At 37.8% G+C, this 19,877-nt stretch overlaps 1 protein-coding gene across 4 annotated transcripts in view; it reads left to right on the forward strand.

Moving 5' to 3' along the window:
• The first annotated feature begins 5,342 nt into the window (after positions 1–5,342).
• LOC121413275 (SH3 domain-containing kinase-binding protein 1-like) overlaps positions 5,343–19,877 on the forward strand; it is a 57,785-nt gene continuing 43,250 nt past the window's right edge. For all 4 annotated transcript variants that reach the window (XM_041606034.1, XM_041606042.1, XM_041606038.1 and 1 more), the window contains exon 1: positions 5,343–5,428. In XM_041606034.1, the coding sequence (XP_041461968.1) occupies positions 5,425–5,428 (4 nt within the window). In that variant the 5' untranslated portion in view covers positions 5,343–5,424. The remainder of the gene's footprint in view (positions 5,429–19,877) is intronic.

Raw genomic sequence — 19,877 nt, forward strand, 5'->3', positions numbered from 1 at the left:
ATTATTTAGTTATCGGTATATGCACATATATTGACCCGCAGCAAAGTTGAGTGGGTCAATTTACAATATCAATAAAAAAAAAACATTCCAAGTACAGTAAATATAATATTTGGCTTAATGGTTGAATGGTATCAATAATTAATCAATTTGCCTGGAGATCTATTTCATGAATACAAAATATGGATAAGAGAAAGAAAAGTGAGGGAGCAGGGGATAGACGTATTGCAGAATGAGAAACTTGAGACAGATGGGAATAGAGGGAGGTCAGAGAGACTAAAGAGGAGACATAAACCAAGAACATTATACGAATATTTTTTTTTTAAAAATAAATATAAACTTATTCTATACATTCACACATATGATATAACTAGCTACATTTCCTGGCAAATATTAAAGTATACAAAGAAATATAAAAATGAATGGAAGAAGGAGAGTGAAGGAAAGAAGAAGAAACGGGCAACATGAAGAAGGGGACAAAGAAGAAAAAGATGAAGAAGGAGAAGATGAAGAAAATGAAGATGAAGAAGAAAGGTGTTGAAGAAGGAGAAAAAGAGGGGGAAGAAAAAAGGAAAGAAGGAGAGGGAAACAATTGACGAAAGAGGAGGGAACGTCTGCATGTACAAATAATTCCTAATAATTAGAGACTTCTGTTCAGTGAGCGCTATGTACGCAACTTTAATCATAAAGAATCTTTGGCTTATGAAGAAAGTGAGAGAGAAAGGTCGTCTTTCGAAGCTCGTGCAAGTATTTCCAAAATAAGCCTAAACATTCAAGTTAATTTTTTTTCTAAAAGGAATTCTTCCACATGTGTTTTATCAACCAAAGTTAATACTTACGAATTCATACGTGTTACATAATTGCTAAATGAAGTTATTACTCTATTTGAAAATTAAAATAATTATACTGAATCAAGTATTAACCCTAAATAGACTTGGCTATTTCAACGCCTAGGAAGACTGGGGGGGGGGGGGCTGATTCAACCCCCCCCCCTTCTGATCTCGGCCGTCGATCGCGCGATCGCGACGAAAATTGGCACGCGTGTTACCCATGGCATTATCTTCAAAACCATAATATCAAATTCTGCGAAAAATCTCATTGCTCATTAATTATGCTAATTTATGCGTAAAATCACAAGTTTGCTCTAATTAAATAAAGCCCCTAAAATGCTATTTTTTTCTCATACTCTATATAGGCATCTGATCAAATTTATTTTTCAAAATTTTCAACATCACATTTATTTTCTTATGTATTATATTGTTTTATAAATTTCTTATGTATTTCTTTGTTTTTTTTACTTTTTTAAATTGTTTTTTCAATGGAAATCGTTAGGGACTTTATTTTGACCATAAAAAAGCTAAAATGAATTGATTTTAAACAGTAAAAGGATAAATAATGATACATTTATGAATTTTGGCTAAAAACACCATTTGCATTGGATTTGTACACAAATTCACGTTTTTGAGTAATTTTGGGTCTGCATGCACTTACGAAATGTTGTGTAATTTCGGAACCGCGTACCCGGGGGTCATAATTTTGATCTCAAAAGTTGCGCGAGACTTGAAAGTAAAAAGTCAGCGAGTGACGCAGTCAAAAAATTTCGTGCGGCGGATTTATCACGAAAAATGTCGAGGGGGGGGCTGATTCAGCCCCCCCCTGTCTTTTTAGGGTTAAAAGGTGTTAAACATGTTAAATGAAGCACATTTTGGGGTTGTATCGGGGGTTGGGTTGAATTCTCTTGAAGATGCAGAATTATACAGAATAAGTTCGCAATTTTTTTTTCAGACACGATTTATCCAGTATACACTGTGCAAACGCTGTATAAAATTTGAAGCACGTTGTTTAAGCCCTTCATTCTAAAATATACTGTTTAAAACATTTTACAAACAACGTGCATTTTTTTGTTTACTGTGCACGGACAACAGATGGCGTTATGCTCTTTCTCTGCGCGAACAGAAAAGTTTGAAGGTTTTTTATTTTTCCGTTTCGAATCATGCGCTCTCATCAATGCCAGAGAAATTATGTACAACACTTAAGCAAGAAATGCAAATGATGATGTAACTTAAAGGCCCTATACCAATTTTTTTCCAGCAGAATATTTTTTTAGGGGGCATCTGGTGGCACACCAAATCTACTGGGGTAAGTGCCCCCGGTCCTCTCCCCCTGTATCTACGCCCCTGGTCCGAACGAGCTGTATGTCCACCCTACATGTAAGGACACCCCCCTCTAGCACTGCCCCCGGTAAAATACTCCAAATCGCTCAGTGAAAATGTTTTATTACCCTCCCCCTTTAAACGTGTTAAATATACAGACTTGAATGAATTTTTGGAACAAAAATCAATATTGTGTAAAGAATGTGTAATTGTTGAACAAACTTTAACATATTTTAACACATGACTGTTATAAATGTGCAACAGGCGCGTAGACAGGAGGAGGGGGCGGTGTGGGTATAGGCGGACTGTGACCCGAATGAGACAAAGCATTGGAGGGGCACTGTATTGTTTGTGAATAAAACAATGCTGTGCCCCTCCAATGCTTTGTCTCCTCCGGGTCACGGTCCGCCACTGGTAGTCGCCCCCAAAACGTCCCCTAAATGAAGAAGGGGAAAAGGAGAAAAAGAAAACGTGAAGGGGGAAAGGGGGGAAAATATAGCTTTATTGTTTTTCCTTCTTATTTTTATTCAAAAGAATAAAAACCTGAACGAGACGTTCTTCTCTTTCTTCACGTAAAATTTTGCTCTGTGCAGGGAGGGGGGGGGGATATATAAATTGCAAGTTCCCCTTTGTCTCCCATACCCTTTTTCTACCCCGATTTTCAACCTCTCCGGCTGTGGGACTCAATCATATATTTCTTGCCAGAAATTAAGTATGTTGGTGTGAAATAATATGAATATGAAGAGTATTTTTTTTAAAGTTCATTGACACAAAATTTCCGCTTTTCTAGTCAGAGTCGGTGGATAAATTGCCCAGCTCCCCACATGCTTTTTTCAGCAAGCAATTTTTGGCAAGTATCCCCGGCAAGTATCTGCTCAAGGGGGCAGGCATTGGACTATTATGCAAAAGCTAGTATATACGATGTTTTTTTTAAATTCTATATATCTGCACATCCATCTCCTGACTTGTTTTGCCCCACCAATTTGAAATTTTGAATATTTTTCAAGTTTCTTAATGATACAAAGGGATGCGCTAAGCGCTTATAATATGAGCGAAAAAGCTCATTATATTTCTTTTTAAATAAATCACAGAGGTTTCCATGCTTTGCTTCGCGTGCGTGGGAAAGGAAACTTCTCTTTTCTACCTCGCATCATTCGTTTCACATTTTGAGTTCTTTTTTTTTTCGTAATCAAGTTATAGGCCTACAGGGCCTATCAAAATTAATGCAGCTAGCTAGGTTATAAGGTTTTAGAGAAATATCGAAATTTCAGAGCATAGCGCCTTTCGCGGAAAGGAATATTTCCTCCCTGCATGCGTATCCGCCTTGTTCTCTGTTTTGCGAGTTAGAGAAAATTAATGTGTGTGTGTGTGAGTGTGAGGGGGGGGGGGGGGTGCTGTGGTCGATGCTTACGACATCTGTTCGTCTCCTGGATCGGATCCGCCTATATGTGTGTGTGCACCACGGAAATAAATGCCCGTGGTGTGCACTTGCATCCCGGCTTGCATCCCATGCAGGGGCCGATTGAAATCAAGGATTTCATGTTTGAGGGGGGCGGCGAATATACGCGAAGCGCGCTCTCTAGGGGGAGGGTGCAGGGAGGGGGAGTTCCCCCCTCCCGCGCGAAGCTTTCGTTCTTCCATCAAATTAAAATGAAAAGAAGCCATCTTTCTTGTCTCTAGTGCCTATATCAGCTCAGCTCCAATTCAGTTGACTTTATTGTGATTTTAAACCTTGCTTTCAAAAGTGATTGTGAACGCTAAAAAAGGGGGATAAATGAAGGAAATTAGAATAATAATTACTCCCCGCAAGCGCGGTAGCTCAAGCGTTTTGTTACTAAGTTTGGAAAAGGAAAGGGTCCCTGCAAAAGGGTATATTCTTTAAATTGTTTGGAATGCTTCCCTTGGAAATAATGTCAGATTTGATTACAAACAATTTAACAGTAGTATATGAAATTGCTGACGTTTCATCAAAATATATCTCTACCAAATCGGCTCTAATTCACTTGATTTTCTAATCGGATAATTGAACTTCATTAATAGGTAAATAGAGCCCCAAAATGTTAAAAATTATGTGATATACTGAAATTATATTAAAAAGGATGATATGCATAATTTCTTTGACTCATCCTGAAGTGCTTATGCTTATTTTAGATAATAAAGAAAATGAAGAGTCTTTCCAAATTTCAATCTGAGGGCGCAAAACGAGACAGGAGATGAAATGCAGGGAAATGACATCAGTATGTAAGTTTCGTAGAATTTGATAGAAATATTGTACTTTATTCTATTCAATACGACAAGAATTTGATACCATCCTATTTTTAAATGAGGAACTGTTTGCCACCTAATTATGGCTGTTTAGTAACGGAGCTTGAGCGGGAAAAGTGGCCTATGTGGGGGTGACGGCAGATTGATATAAACTTACCCGTCAGGGGCAGACCAGTCCAGAAGTGTGGACATGGTGCGTGATCAATAATATATATATATATATGTACTTCAGAAATACAGTATATAATATTGTAACCGAGTGGAAAATCAGGGTTAGAGAGAGGGCAAGGATAATAAATGAGAACTAAAATATTGTCATTAACCGCGCGAAGCGATGAAGCAAAATTTATAGAATTAAATTTAGAACGAAAGTGAAGTAGTTTCGTAAAGGTACTATGATTCCTTTGAGAAAAATACAAAAGAATAAAAAGGAAAAACCCACATATACCTTTCTTCCCTTTGCTTTGGGCTTCCCTTAATTTCCTTTTCTTCTCTCTTTTCTTTTCTTTTCTCTTCTTTTCTCTTCTTTTCTTTTCTTTTTTTTCTTTATGGGGACTTTTTTGTTGGGGGGGGGGTGATCGCCCCCCTCCTCTGGCTACGCGCCTGCACGAAAGACAGTTGGAACCCGAGTTGGAAAGACAGCTCGTGCAATCGGCCCTGATTTCGATCGATGGTGATTTTTTTATTTGTCTGGAAGCTAGACTAGTTTTGCAAATAGTCGATTAGTATTTTTTTTAAATGAAAAAAAAAAGGAGGCATATTGGCCATTATTAAGTAATTCATCATTAAAAAATAAAGAATAAATAGTTTTGAAATTTAAATGAATATAAAAGCATTATTATATCCTATTTAGGTTTTATCAATCGATAATTTCAGTTCGATAAGTGAGTGAGCCGAAATAGGCAGGTCCTAGCTTTACAATACATGTAATCACAACATTTCCCCGGATAATTGTGCGTAGAAGTTCACCCTTTTTGGACTTGATGTGATTAGAGCATAACATACCAAGATGGGTGAGTGTGAAGTTTTCAAACGTAATTATAATGCTATCGACGTACTGTTTTTTAGTTATAATATAATGGCTAATGAAATAAATTAGGTTTAATATGTGATCGCGGGCTCGGCTCCGGCCTCGTCACCCAGCTGAAGACCCCGTTGACTTCCGGGGTTGTCTGGCGCGTTGGCTATGGGCAAGGGCCAGGGACTCGCTGTGGCCTGTGCGATCCCGGTTAGGCCAGTAAGTCAGGGTGTAGCTAGCCTGGGGCGTTTTGGGGAGTGAAAGTTATATACTGTACGTATGGAGTCACTCCCCACTAACGCCTGGGATTCCTCCCTATACTTCCCCACATACGGGTACAAAACCAGAAACTTTCGCCCCCGAGAATTCTACTTTCCCTCTAAAAGATCTAGCCCTAAAACATGTACATGGGGTCCAACTTCATTTCCAACATTTCAGCGATATTGATTTCATTTTTAAAGAAGAATTCATTAAAAAAACGAGAGATTTGTTTTGAAAAGATGGAAAGAGCTTACGGCCGCATTTAACGTTGCCATCTTGAGTTCTTTGTCTTCCTCTTGGCGACAGCACGCAAATCGCGGGATTTGCGTGCTGTCGCCAAGCGGAAGACAAAGAAATCAAGATGGCGACGTAAACACGGAAGTAAGCTCTTTCCATCTTTTCAAAACAAATCTCTCGTTTTTTTAATGAATTCTTCTTTAAAAATGAAATCAATATCGCTGAAATGTTGGAAATGAAGTTGGACCCCATGTACATGTTTTAGGGCTAGATCTTTTAGAGGGAAAGAAGAATTCTCGGGGGCGAAAGTTTCTGGTTTTGTACCCGTATGTGGGGAAGTATAGGGAGAAATCCCAGGCGTTAGTGGGGAGTGACTCCATACGTACAGTATATAACTTTCACTCCCCAAAACGCCCCAGGCTATCCCGGTGTAGCCTAGGATAGGGCCTGGGCCCTGGCCTAGCCTGGAGGCGTCTGGGGAGTAAAAGTCATCTACTCTACTTAGGGTTACTCCCCACTGACGCCTGGGATCCCATTCCCAAGCTATATTCACCCACGGCCACGTACAGGTACAAAACCTGAAACTAAAGTAAAGACAAAATGAAACTTAGTTTGCCCCAGAGATTTCTACTTTCCCTCTAAAGATCATGAATAAAGATCTAGCCCTAAAACATGTGCATGGGGTTCAACTTAATTTCCATCATTTCTGCTGTATTGATTTCATTTTATAACAAGAATTCATTAAAAAAACGAGAAATTTGTTATGAAAAGATGGGAAGAGCTTACGGCCGCATTTAACGTTGCCATCTTGAGTTCTTTGTCTTCCGCTTGGCGACAGCACGCAAATCGCGCGATTTGCATGCTGTCGCCAAGCAGAAGACAAAGAATTCAAGAGCAAGTGGTGAAGAAGAGGGGAGTGACATGAAGAGCAAAGAATACAAAACATTGTCAATTATGATTGACACTACATAAAGACTATCTACATGTATATGGGATACAAAATAAATTATATATATATATATAGGCCTACAGTACCAGTCAGCAATCTTTGAGTACACTCGGTCACGCGGCGAGCCATTTCCGGCCGTCGCAGCGTATTGACACGCAAATGTCACGCTAGAGCACACTCTGCCATGTATTCGAGTGTTCTGATTTTTGACACGAGAGGTGCGTCCATTGTTTACAGAGTGACAAGTGTAGAACTGACACTCGGTCGGCGCTTGTGTGTCCGCTCGCTCTTGCCGAGTGTCAAGTGTAAAAATGACACTCCGCGCGAATGATATCATGTTATGTCGCACAGCAGATGAACCGCTCGATTCCGCTCTCGAGCATGAAGCGGAAAGCACGGTCCGCCGCATGATACGGGCCGCGCTAGCGGTGCGCGGCGACTGGCATGGCTGCTCCGCTCCACTGATACGGTAACTGTTAACCGCCCGGTCGTAGCTGCGTGAATATTTATGATAATCCACCCAGAATTGAATAAATCTACTTACAAACTATTCCCAGTGCACCTACAGAATGTATATTGTGTAGAGTTCTGCACTGCTTTATAATTTCGTCTTCACGCGACATGACTTGTGCCTCGGCTATACCTGTACAGTATTTATGTATTGTATGTCATATCGACTGATAAATCCAAGATTTCACTTGTGTCTGGATCGGAGTAGTTTTTTTTTTGTCCTTAGCTGCGCCGGGTTCCTCGGCGATCTTACAGAGTTTGTATCAATAAGGCATCTACATGTACACATGTATGTATCTACAACTGTAGTACATCTACATGTACTGATTTATAATCCATTACATACATTTGTTGAATTGATTTTAATTACAATCTCTATATTGAGGTAAGATACATGTACCTTTAAAACTTCCAGTGTGTTTAAGTTACACCTTTTATTGAACTCTGTTCTTAAATTAATATTGTATGGCTTAATAATCAAACATCGATATATTATACTTAAAAATAAAAACTTTGGCCGACATGTACAATCAATTCAACCCCCGGGGGGGCCACTTACATTGACGAGTGGATACCATGCGCGACCAAAAAAACACGTAAAAAGGATGTCCTTTTCACGATAGGGCACGTTACGTACGTAACGTGAAAAGGGTGTCAAAAACACAAAAATAATGAAAAAAGGGTATCTATTTCGCTAGTAAAATTACGTGTTTAGGGTCGAATTTGCGTGGATGATAAAACAAAATTAAAATGTTTTATAAAGGATGTCCTTTTTGCCCCAACACTACGTGTTTAGAGTCTGATTTGCGCTAGGTGTAGAAGGTGGGGTCGTACTAAACCAAATAAGGTAAAGCCGACAACCAAAGGACCCGTAAAAATAAAACATTCCTGTACTTGTTTAGGGGTTCATTTCAGGGAATATTTGCCAAGAGTATCGTTTTGTTTCCAATACTTGTTAAGGGTAGGGTTTCACACGCCAATACGTGTTAAGGGGTGCATTTTCAGAATATGGAAATTACGTGTTTAGGGTGCTTTTCGAGACCCCATGGTCGCGCATGGTATCCACTCGTGAATGGAAGTGGCCCCCCCGGGGAATGCAACCACAAGAAAAGTTGATTGCAATGCCATATCTCTGTTTTTCTGTTTATTCATTGTTATTCACGTAACCTTTAAGTTTTGTAAAAATAAAATTGATCCTGAATTGATCTCATCATTTATCTTGCTGCAAATTCAAAATGTATTACATTTCATAAGCTTACGCTGTTATATATTTGATTATATTAATTGTTTATGTTATTGTGTGCATTATATTGTGTTTCTTTTGATTATTACAATGTATTTTAAATTGATGATAATTCGGAATTTCAAACTTATATTTGAATGGAATTGATTTTTTCGTGGTACGCCTTTACATGCATTACTGATATCGCCTCTGACCTCATTCAACCAACACTCCTCACCCATCTGCCTCCCGCCCTTCTAACTAGGCTCTGATTTCATAGGTTTATGTTTTTAAACAAAACATTACATGCACATAAGCAAAGAAAATCTTCCATTTTCATTATCTTCGGGGGGGGGGGTGATTAAAATGGCAGTTATATGGAATTCATCTGCAATATACATGTATATCCAGCTAAAGCAGACAAGGGGGGACAAGGGGAGCCGAGGGAGGGGGCGCGGCAGGTCTTAACAGTTTCAGCCCCCTTCACACCAAATTTTATTTCTACTACCTATACCTCTTTGCTTTTCCATATTCGATCTTTCTTTTTTTCTCCTGCCTCCTCTCTTTGCTTTTTCATTCTCGGTCAGTCGGCTTTACATTTTTTTTTTATATCTCTGAATTACCTTCACTTAGATTTTGTTACTCATCCTCGATCTTCCATTTTCAACCCCCTCTATTTGCTTTTTCATTCTCGCGGCCTGGCTCCACTTTGCTTTTCATTCTTGGTCTTTCACACTCTTATTTTATTTCTCCTAATTTACCTCTTTGCTTTTCCATATTCGATCTTTCTTTTTCTCCTACCTCTCTTCGCTTTTTAATTCTCAATTTTTTTCTGTATTTATTTTATTTCTCTTACATGTACCTTCTCTCTTTGCTTTTTTATTCTCGGTCTTTCATCCCGGGGGGCCACTTACATTGAGGAGTGGATACCATGCGCGACCAAAAAACACGTAAAAAGGATGTCTTTTTCATGATAGGGCACGTTACGTACGTAACGTGATTAGGGTGTCAAAAACACAAAAATAATGAAAAAAGGGTATCTATTTCGCTAGGAAAATTACGTGTTTAGGGTCGAATCTGCGGGGATTATAAAACAAAATTAAATGTTTTATAAAGGATGTCCTTTTTGCCCCAACACTTCGTGTTTAGAGTCCGATTTGCGCGAGGTGTAGAAGGTGGGTCGTACTAAACCAAATAAGGTAAAGCCGACGACCGAATGACTCGTAACAATAAAACATTCCTGTACTTGTTTAGGGGTTCATTTCAGAGAACATTTGCCAAGAGTATCATTTTGTTTCCAATACTCGTTAAGGGTAAGGTTTCAGAATATGGAAATTACGTGTTTAGGGTACTTTTCGAGACCCCATGGTCGCGCATGCATGGTATCCACTCGTGAATGGAAGTGCCCCCCCCCCCCGGGTCTTTCATAAATCATTCCACCTTCTCTCATTGGTTTATAGTCGATCTTTCATATTTCTCTTATCCTCCTCTCCTCGGTTTTCCATTCTCGACCTTTTTTTATCCTACCTTAATCCTCTCTTTTCCTTTTCATCCTGTCTTTCATACATTTTTATCTCCACGTTCTCTCTCTGGTTTACATTCATATTATTTCCTACCTTCTCTCTTTGGGTTTTCATTCTCGGCCGGTCATTCATACATATTTTTTTTGGCCTACATATACGCACTTCCTCTTTTTTTTCTTTTTCATTCTCAGTCTTTCCTTCCCCTTTTAGGGGAAATGATTTTGTGAATTGGACCCCAAGTTCAAAGGTATTTTCATATAAAAAAAATAAAAAAACGTCAAATTTTCCGATACTTCACTTGCACTGTGCATGGTGTCGGCCAATGGGTAACGAGTTACTCGGAGTTAAACATAAATATTTATTGTGTAAGCATTAATTCTTCACTCTATTTTTGAAGTGTCAGTGTGTCTGTGCTTGGATAATAATCAGCCTCCATGAGGATCTGAGCTGCTTCTAATTGATATTGTTCAAGATGTGTTTTATTGTATAAAGACCCCAATGCACTTGAGCATTCATTTAGGAAAGATACTAACTCTTAATATCCTTTTTATAACAGCAGAAGCTTTGAATTGAACGCCCCAAGCTGTAGCGACTTGAATGGGGATAATTAATTACATCGTCTCGCACGTTTTGTGAACAATGGATGAAGGTGTGAATTACCGCTAACAGCTGACAATAGGAAGAATCTGTTGCAACCGAAGTTACGCAACGGAGTCTTTTGATGTTTTATTCAGCGATGACCCCCCCCTCCCATTGTCCAATCACGAACAGTCAGCATTTGAGAAAACGGAATGATCGAGGATGAGGATAATGGTAGTGATGTGACGATGACGATAATAAGATTGTTTTCTTATGTTATGAACTTGATATGGTGGTGACGTCAAGAAAAAAAAGTAAATTTTCTCTGTAGAAATAAGGGTTGTCTGCATATAACATACATTCTTTGGGGGATATTGTTTATTTTACTTGTACTTGATTTTTTTTCTATATTTTGATCAAATATCGTGATTTAGTTGATTCAATAAATACACAAGAAATGATGTACGACATATTTTTATGACGATGGGTTGTGATTAATGCCTGATATTCGACAAACTGGATATCAGTAATGCTTGACGATTTGGGCATGTACTGTACTTGCCAAGGCCGGGTACGTTATACAAAGCCAGGATACAACAAAAATCGAATATGCAGCATGCAATGACCCAAAGCTGAGAATTTTGCAAACTACCTTAACATATTCATACGTATGCAAGAATTATGATGAAAGAAACATGTCTGTGAGCTTAATAGCAATGTCGGTCACGTGTTGTTGATGCCAAGGAATATTATTTAAATCATAATCTTGGTCAAGCTTTCGATTTGTAAAAAACTTTTACCAGGCTGTATAATGAAATGCAATAAATTATAATATAATACTACTTCTAATGAAAATGATAATTAGAGTAGAACAAATGCAACTCTCAAGTACTGTATAATGAAGGTTTGTATTGTATATACGTATGATAAGACCATCGATAACGACCAAATCATAAAGTTGTACTGGGGCCGCGGAACAGTTGTAAAGTGTTACGGAGGGGGACCATACAAAAAATCTGCAGCTTGGTATGACGTACCATCTAAGTTCTCAAATGATATGAAATGTACTTAGAGTGCTGTCTCGTTCCCATCAAATCTTAAAACAATTTTTGAAATGCCTCAATTTTGAAAGTATTTGATCATTACCTATTTCATTACAAGTGTTGATCAAGTCTCCATTTTGAAGGGGAAGTTCAACCCGAAGAAAGATTTGCTGTGAAAATAGCAGAAAAATAATAATAAAAAAGGCGAAGGTTTGAGGAAAATCAAATGAATATTAAGAAAGTCATTAGAATTTTAATCTTTTAATTTGTGACGTCGTAAACGAGCAGCTTCCCCATTATGTTATGTACATGTTATAAAGGATGCATATTAGTAAGTGAAGTAACTTTTTAATGATGACTCCTTTTGGTTTCCTTTTTACGAACGGGTATAAAATTTATGATTTGTCTACTGATATACTGAATGCTCAGCCGGGATGCTCGGGAAAAAAGCATTTCAATTTTCTTAGAAAAAACATTTCATTTATTTTTTGCTATTCAATATTTAGGAAAGCATTCTAGCACATGTCACAAATCAAATCGAAATTCTAATGAATTTTATTCTCTGATGATTTTTTTCATCAAACCGTCGGCAATATTTTTTTATTTTTACTACTTTGCACTAAACTTTTGTCAGGGTAAACTTCTTTAAAATAAGAATAAACTTTTGTTCTGGCGTGCAGGCCTATCTCCTAATTTTTGTAGGTAAAACAGAAAGGGGACGCAATAAAAAAAAGGTCATAAAGCAGAGGAAGAGGATAGTTAATGATCAGATAAGAGTAAGAACAAATTGCAGGAGGAAGAAAGATGAACAACGGGAGGGCTCGCGGGAGAGGTGAGAAAAAAGAAATAAAAATCTATGAAAACGTTCAGGTAAATAAAAACAAATTCCGTTCCCACCCAATAACCCATCTTCCATCCAATGACGAGAATTAATATGAAGCCGTATAATACGCAATCATGTTCGTGAACAGATCAAATAGCTTACAAGTTAATAGAAGGCTCTAGGGGTAGTTATGCCCCTTTTATTTTTTAGTACCAAATTATCATTTGCCCCAGTGGCGTAGCTCCAGCCCGAAGGGGGTGATAACATTATCTTGACCTGCTTGGATTTTTTTTTGAGGGGGGGGGGGCGTCCCCCATTATGCAAGGAATTTATGCCATGATTGCTTTGTCGGTTCATTTAAAATAATTTTGTTTGAGTACTGGTAGTTATCATTCTACCATTCCCATTGCCCAATCTCGACTCAACTCCTTTCTAAAAGTTTCATCTTATGGCTTCATAGTTCCCTATCTTTTAAAAAAAATTTCTTTGTTTCATTTTTGCCTCTGCTTTGTATTAAAAAAAATCTGAACGTCAATATAAGTCCATTTGCCTTTATCTTATGGCTCACTGTATGACTCTCCTGCATATATTTTTTATTGGAAATTTGCGAATACCATACCATAGTATCGCATTTGGGAGCAGGTCAACGTTAGAGAGTTCTGCAAAGCAAAGAAAGGGATAACCCGTCATTTATTTAAGTTGATATTTATTACAAATCTGTGCATTGTGCATATTGCCGATTGTATTGTACTACTTTAAGACTGGCTTCAAATCGTAAATAATTTGCATGGAATTACAAATATCCGAATGAGTAATTTTATCTGCGTACCACACGATACCGGTACATACTACATGCATGGTCTTTCGACACTAGCTACATCAGCCAGGCTCTGCTTTAGTTCCCTGGCCTGGTTAGCTCTGCTTCTATAGACAATTAGAAGGCGAGGCTCGAGTACTGGTAGTGACTTAATTATGTTATCCGTTTTTTATCACCTACATTATAGTTAATTTCTCATTGTCAAAACATATTCTGTTTATTGTGATGAACATTGAATGAAAACAGGCAAACCACCTATTTTTTATCATGACGAATTCGAATCTATACTCTAGCCTTATACATTGTAGGCCCCCTCGTCGCCGAAGTTCATGGTCTTAAAAAAGAATATATTAATTATTACCGTCATCGTCACAACCCACATCATAAAAATTCATCATCATACCCCTCATTATCATAAGAATTATCAGCATCACAGCACAGGGGCCGCGGAATGATTTTAAAGGGGGGGGGGGGAGGCTTACCCTGCAAAAAATCACGCCACACTCAGTGGTAATTTTTACGTTTTTGTACATGGTTTTGTAAAAACAAGGGGGGCTGAAGCCCCCAGCCCCCCCCCCCCGATACCGCGGCCCCTGCATCATCATGACATTATATCACGTCCCCATTATTCACAATCAAATTTTGAATTGATCCCCTGCCCTGGAAACTCCACCCCTCCCCGTATGGCCTGGCCCATTGTTCACTCTTCTCACTTTGCAATTTCGGTATTTCATCTGAAACAAGAAAATCTTACCTGAGCGAAGACATTCATGCTCCTATGTGGTATGGTATCCAATAGTCACAAACAACGCCAATTATCTTTGGTTGATATCAGATACGTTAATCACGATGTCCAGGGATCGAGACTCGCACAAACTGAGGAGGGTTGCAGCTCTGTCAGCGTCATGGATGATAATTCACATGTGGAACCTCTTCAAGTTAGCTTTTAGTTTTTCTTGATGAGAAACTCAAAAACCTTACCACTTTTTAAAAATTAAATTAGGCTATTTATTCCGATGATGTAATCAGAATGCATCACACCAATCCCAACAAATCCTTTATTACCGCTGATATTATATTCATGTAAACATTTTTTTTTAATTTCTTTTTACATGCCCATTCTCCATCATCGCCATGTCATACTATCGCCACATATCATCATTATATCCATCTCTGTAATTATCGTTGTTATCAACACGAGATCAACATCATCGTCCTTATCACCACAATCATTACGGTCACACCATCCTCATCATACAATTGTCATCGTTTATAAGATTATCATAATCATCACCACCATTACTATCATCATCATCATCATTCAATGCCATTATCGTGATCAAATTTGTATGGTCGTACTTTATTAAAAAAAATAATGATGATCAAGAGAATTCATCTGTAATAAAATATTTCATATATAGCGGGGTACATCATATTACGTTGTAAGTAAAATATTGAATGGAAACTGACAACAGACCGTGGATCAGCGGCGTACGCAGAAGGGGGGTACAGGTGTTCACCCCCCCCCCGTCAAAGTTTTTTATTCCCACCCCCCCTCCCCTGAAGAAAAGTCGGAAAAAATTGCTTGTCAAATTTGTGTTGGGTACGAAACGTAAAATTTGTGGTGTAGACTTTTTTTTGCTCGTCAACATTTCATTCAGCTGGGCCCCCACCCTTTAAAAAATCCTGCGTACGCCACTTAGGTAAACCTTACCACTTAAAAAAAAAATTGTAGGCCTACTTATTCCGATGCTGTCATCAGTATCCATCATAACAAATCCCTTTTTTACAGATGATAGAGTATAATTGTGTAAAGATAAAAACATGTCTTTAATTTACATGCCCATCCTCCATCATCGCCTTGTCATACTCATTATTGCCACATGCACAGGCGGCAGAAGCCTAAATTTTTAGTTGATAATTTGTTTTTTGCTTGTCAATTTTGTTTCCTGTGTTCCCCCTAAAATTTTGGGTTGATAATTTTTTTTTTGCTTGCTTGTCAAAAATTTTTGGTGCCCCCCCTGAATTGTTTGGCTTCCTCGCCGCCAATGGCCACATAATCATTATCATAACCATCACTCATATCATCGTTATTAATACGGCATCGACATCATCATCCTTATCCACACTCATCAGGGGCCGCGGACCGGTATTCAAAGTGGGGGGGGGGGGGGGGGGGCTGAGCCAAAAGTTGGGAAGCTGACCATGCAAAAAAATCACAATTGTATGGTCATTTAAAAAAAGAAGGGAAGAAGACAAATTACCTCAAAATAATAGAGAGGAACTCAGATAATAATTATTAAAACAAATGATACTAGTATAACAATGACAATATGAACAATAGTAATGAATAATAAATCATCATGCATAATATCTCCGAAACCGTATTATTACGGGCCTTGACACTAGAAAAAAAAATCACAAACATACACATTGTACATATGAATCTTGGATTGTTTGGGTCATTGAGGGACCGGTGAGGAACGGGAGAACAATGTGAGTAAAATCCTAGATCTTATGTTCTCTTGATGTAGGCTCCTTTTAATTCCTTCATTCACATTTAAATTCTGAATTGCTTTTGCTTGACCGGAGCATGATCAAGCACGCAAAGCCAACCACAAGCTGTCGCACGCCGGAGAACCGGGCCGGTAACCGGGAGCGCCGTGCCAGTGAAGTGTGCATGCAGCGCAGGTGCTCTCCGTCTTCGTGCCGCATGGCGCAGCAAGTGCAGCGGCGCGGCCGGTGCCTCCCTGTCCACCTCGATCGCATAGCGTTTACTATCAAAACGCAATACATGAACTTGTACGCAAAAGCAACTCGAATTAGACCTCTTTTGTTCGGATTTGTCGAGTGTAAAAACCGCGTATGACACTCTGGTCACTTGACCATGACGAATGGCTCGATCACAAAAGATCGACGCCGAGTGTAACACGCTATTGACACGAGAGCAAAATGACACGCGAAGAGAAATAGTAGCACCTGCTCTCGTGTAGTCGCGCGTGTGACACACATCCGGGTTGGATGGCTCGCCGCGTGTCCGCGTATGCTCAAAGATTGCTGACTGGTACTGTATGTATACATTCAACATGAGAACAATTAGTATGATACATTTTAGCAAGACAATAACTGATCATTTCAAATTTTCCATATATGTAGGCTTATACTACAAAAAATCGATAGAAAAGTAAAAAGGGATGTAAAGAAAGGAGAAAATCTGGATAAATGATAATACAACACCTTGTACCCACCGCAATATTTAATAAACCTTCATTAGAGTTTCCCAAAATAGATGTAGGAGCAAAAAATCAAATTAAAGATATTCATGATATTTCAGGTAAATAGTTCTATAGACTATTACATGTATCCTTACATTCGTCAAGCACTAACAGATGCTGTTTGTATTGGGAAAAGATAATTGGGTCACCATTAGATTGGAAAAAAACTTAAAAGAAACTTGTGTCACTGTAAAGACAATAAACTGAAAGAATTCAATTTTAAGGTTATATATGATTTATTGCCTGTAAGAAAGAATTTGTTTAAATGGAATGTTATAACAGATGGGAGACGCCCGCATTGTTACGTGGACGAAGATAATGTATGCTTTCGTTGAGTGTAAACTAAATAAGAGATTCTTTTCTTATTTGACAACAGTAGCTATAAAGTTGGAATACAATGTTGACCTTCAAATAATAGAATTGCATTTACTTAAAGCCCACAAAGAAACCGGACTAGATTCATTTCTTACAATTGCTTTTTGGTGCATCTACAAATGTATACTTATAAGAAACAAAACAGGAAAAGATTGACGAGAATTTAATTTGGAATATTTATTTGAAAAAGAAATATGTAAACATGTGATGTGACTTTGAATGTTCAATTATGTAATTGAATTATGTAATTGAACATGTATATAATAAATGCCCATGGTGGGTTTAAAAAAAAGAAAGAGAAGGAATTGAATTGAGAAAAGTATAAGGGAAAGCACTCAAAGGGGGAAAGAGAATAGAACTATAGAAAGGAATAGAGAGAGGAAAGAGGGAGAACAAAGCCAAGAGAGGGAGAAAGAAAATAAGAAAAAAAGTATGTTAACATAATTATAGCAACACTCAAAAGAAAAGAGACGGAAGGAATGTAGGCTGACATGGTGACAAACGGAATGGCTATATATTCAAAAATACAGAAAACTACTTCAATATCTTTGTAAGGTGAGGAATGGTGGATTTACGGTATCTTTCAGTATTGCATTTGATTGTGGGGAAACCAGTCATGTTGCGTAATTGTCTAGTGCAAGAAACGGACCTTGGTGTTGAAAGTATATGTTTATGGTGACCTGAGTTCATCAATTTCTGTCCAAAATTTTACAGAAGGAAATCTCTTCTGGAAGATAGTGAGGTGAGTTTGCTCATTACCAGAGCATGAGAGTAACAAATGTCATATCCTACAATTATTTTTAGTGCCCGCTTTTGAACAAATTCCAGTCTATCAGATTATTTGATTGTGATAGAAGTTTGCCAGACTTGGGAAGCATATTCGAGAATGGGCCTAATATATAATGTAGTGTATACAGTCACCATGTCAGCCAAACATGCCTTCGATCTCCTTAGGATACAGAGGGTGTACAACCTACATGTACGTGATACTTTGGAAACAATTTCTTCAAGGTGTAGGTTCCATTTGAGATCGTTTTGAAGTGTAACTCCTAGAAGTTTGATATTTTCGACAACATTGAGTGGTGTTAAGTTAACGTGGAAATCAATAGTGGTACATACATGTAGTTTCTGAGGAAGGATATTGGCATAAGGTTACATTTAGATGGTTTGGGGAGGACATCATTATCAGTGCAGCATTTTGAGAGACAATGAAGTGACAATTGTATAGAGGGATTTCTGTTACATTTAACTATTTAACTATCTTAGGTGCCTTGAGCACCTGGCAAGGTGGATATGTGCGCAATATAAATAACCCCTATATTATTCTTTCTCCCGAAGTCAAATTGTCAACATACTTCCATCTGGATAAAATAAGCTTCTACCTGTTTCTGTTGAAGCATAATATTAGGAAGCTCCATGATCTAGAGACTGTAGTCTTTTTCTCACCTGACACTCAATATTTTGTTCACTGTTTTTTGTCTTGCCTGCATAGCAGAGCGAGACTATAGGCGCTGCTTTTCCGATGGCAACGGCGGCGGCGTCAACATCAATCTTAACCTAAAGTTAAGTTTTTGAAATGACATCATAACTTAGAAAGTGTACGGACCTAGTTCATGAAACTTGGACATAGTGCTGCAGCCGAACCGGACCGAACCGAACGCAAAAACCGGTTCGGAAGTTCGGTTAAAAAAAAAGTATTTTAATATGTAATGCGTAAGTGCGGTGACTACATAGATTTAAGTATAAAATTATTTAAAAAAAATATTGGTTAGTGATTGTGCACAAAGAGAATTCCACTCAATATATTTTTAAAATCCACTATGATAGCTCCCATCTCATCATTGATTGAACTGTTATCAACTTAAGAATATTTTATTAACATAAATATATTTTTTCTTGATAAAATGAGGGGACATTTTGAAGCTAAACTCGGTATAAAAGTGTGGTGTAATTACGTATTGCCGTAATCGATCGTGATCGTAATCGGACCTAATCATTTTGTATTTAAAGAACCAGACATAAATTCATTCCTTGTAAATGACAAAGTATGACAGTTTCGGTCTCGTGTTTGATAAAATTTTATCATTTTCAATTTTTTTTATAAATATGAATACATTTTTTTCCTTATAAAATGTGGGGACATTTCAAGCATAACTCAGTTAAAAAGTGTAGTTGAATTACCTATTGCTGTAATCGGACGTACATTTAATTGTTTTGAATTTATAAAAAGAAAAAGACAAGACATAAATTAATTCCTTGTGACTGACAAAGTAATTGTAAAGTATATATTCCACCTTCTGAAATTTCCATATTAATTATAAAAGATAAATAAATAAGAGATGAAGGAATGAGGGTGAAAAAATAGAGAAGAAAAAAGTTCAAACCAAATCAACACGCATGTTCCCCGATCGATGTTCCGGAAATGGTTGGTGAGGAAAGTTGAAACAGGAAGTCCAAACAACCTGCTCTCGGTTGCTATTATACAGGTAAAATTTGTATTCCAAACTTGAAACGTTTTTTCTGTTGTCAATATTTTCTTAAAAGTGGTTTAATCTGGTCAATTACTGAAAATGAAATGATAAATTATCAGTTCCGTCTTAGTTCTGACGATCAACGCCGAGTGATTTCACAACACTAAAATACACAGTACAGTCCCATGTACTCATTTTCGTGTTGGAAATATGTTTGAAGTCACGTAGCGTCGATCTTTCTGGACCAAGAATGGACTGATATTTTATCTTTTTAAAGTAATTCATTGACCAGATTTTACCACTTTTCAGAAAATAGGGACTTTCTAAAACACTCATATTCTTTGGAATGTGAATTTTAC

This window comes from Lytechinus variegatus, chromosome 4 (genome assembly GCF_018143015.1).
Source record: "Lytechinus variegatus isolate NC3 chromosome 4, Lvar_3.0, whole genome shotgun sequence".
Taxonomy (NCBI): Eukaryota; Metazoa; Echinodermata; class Echinoidea; order Temnopleuroida; family Toxopneustidae; genus Lytechinus; species Lytechinus variegatus.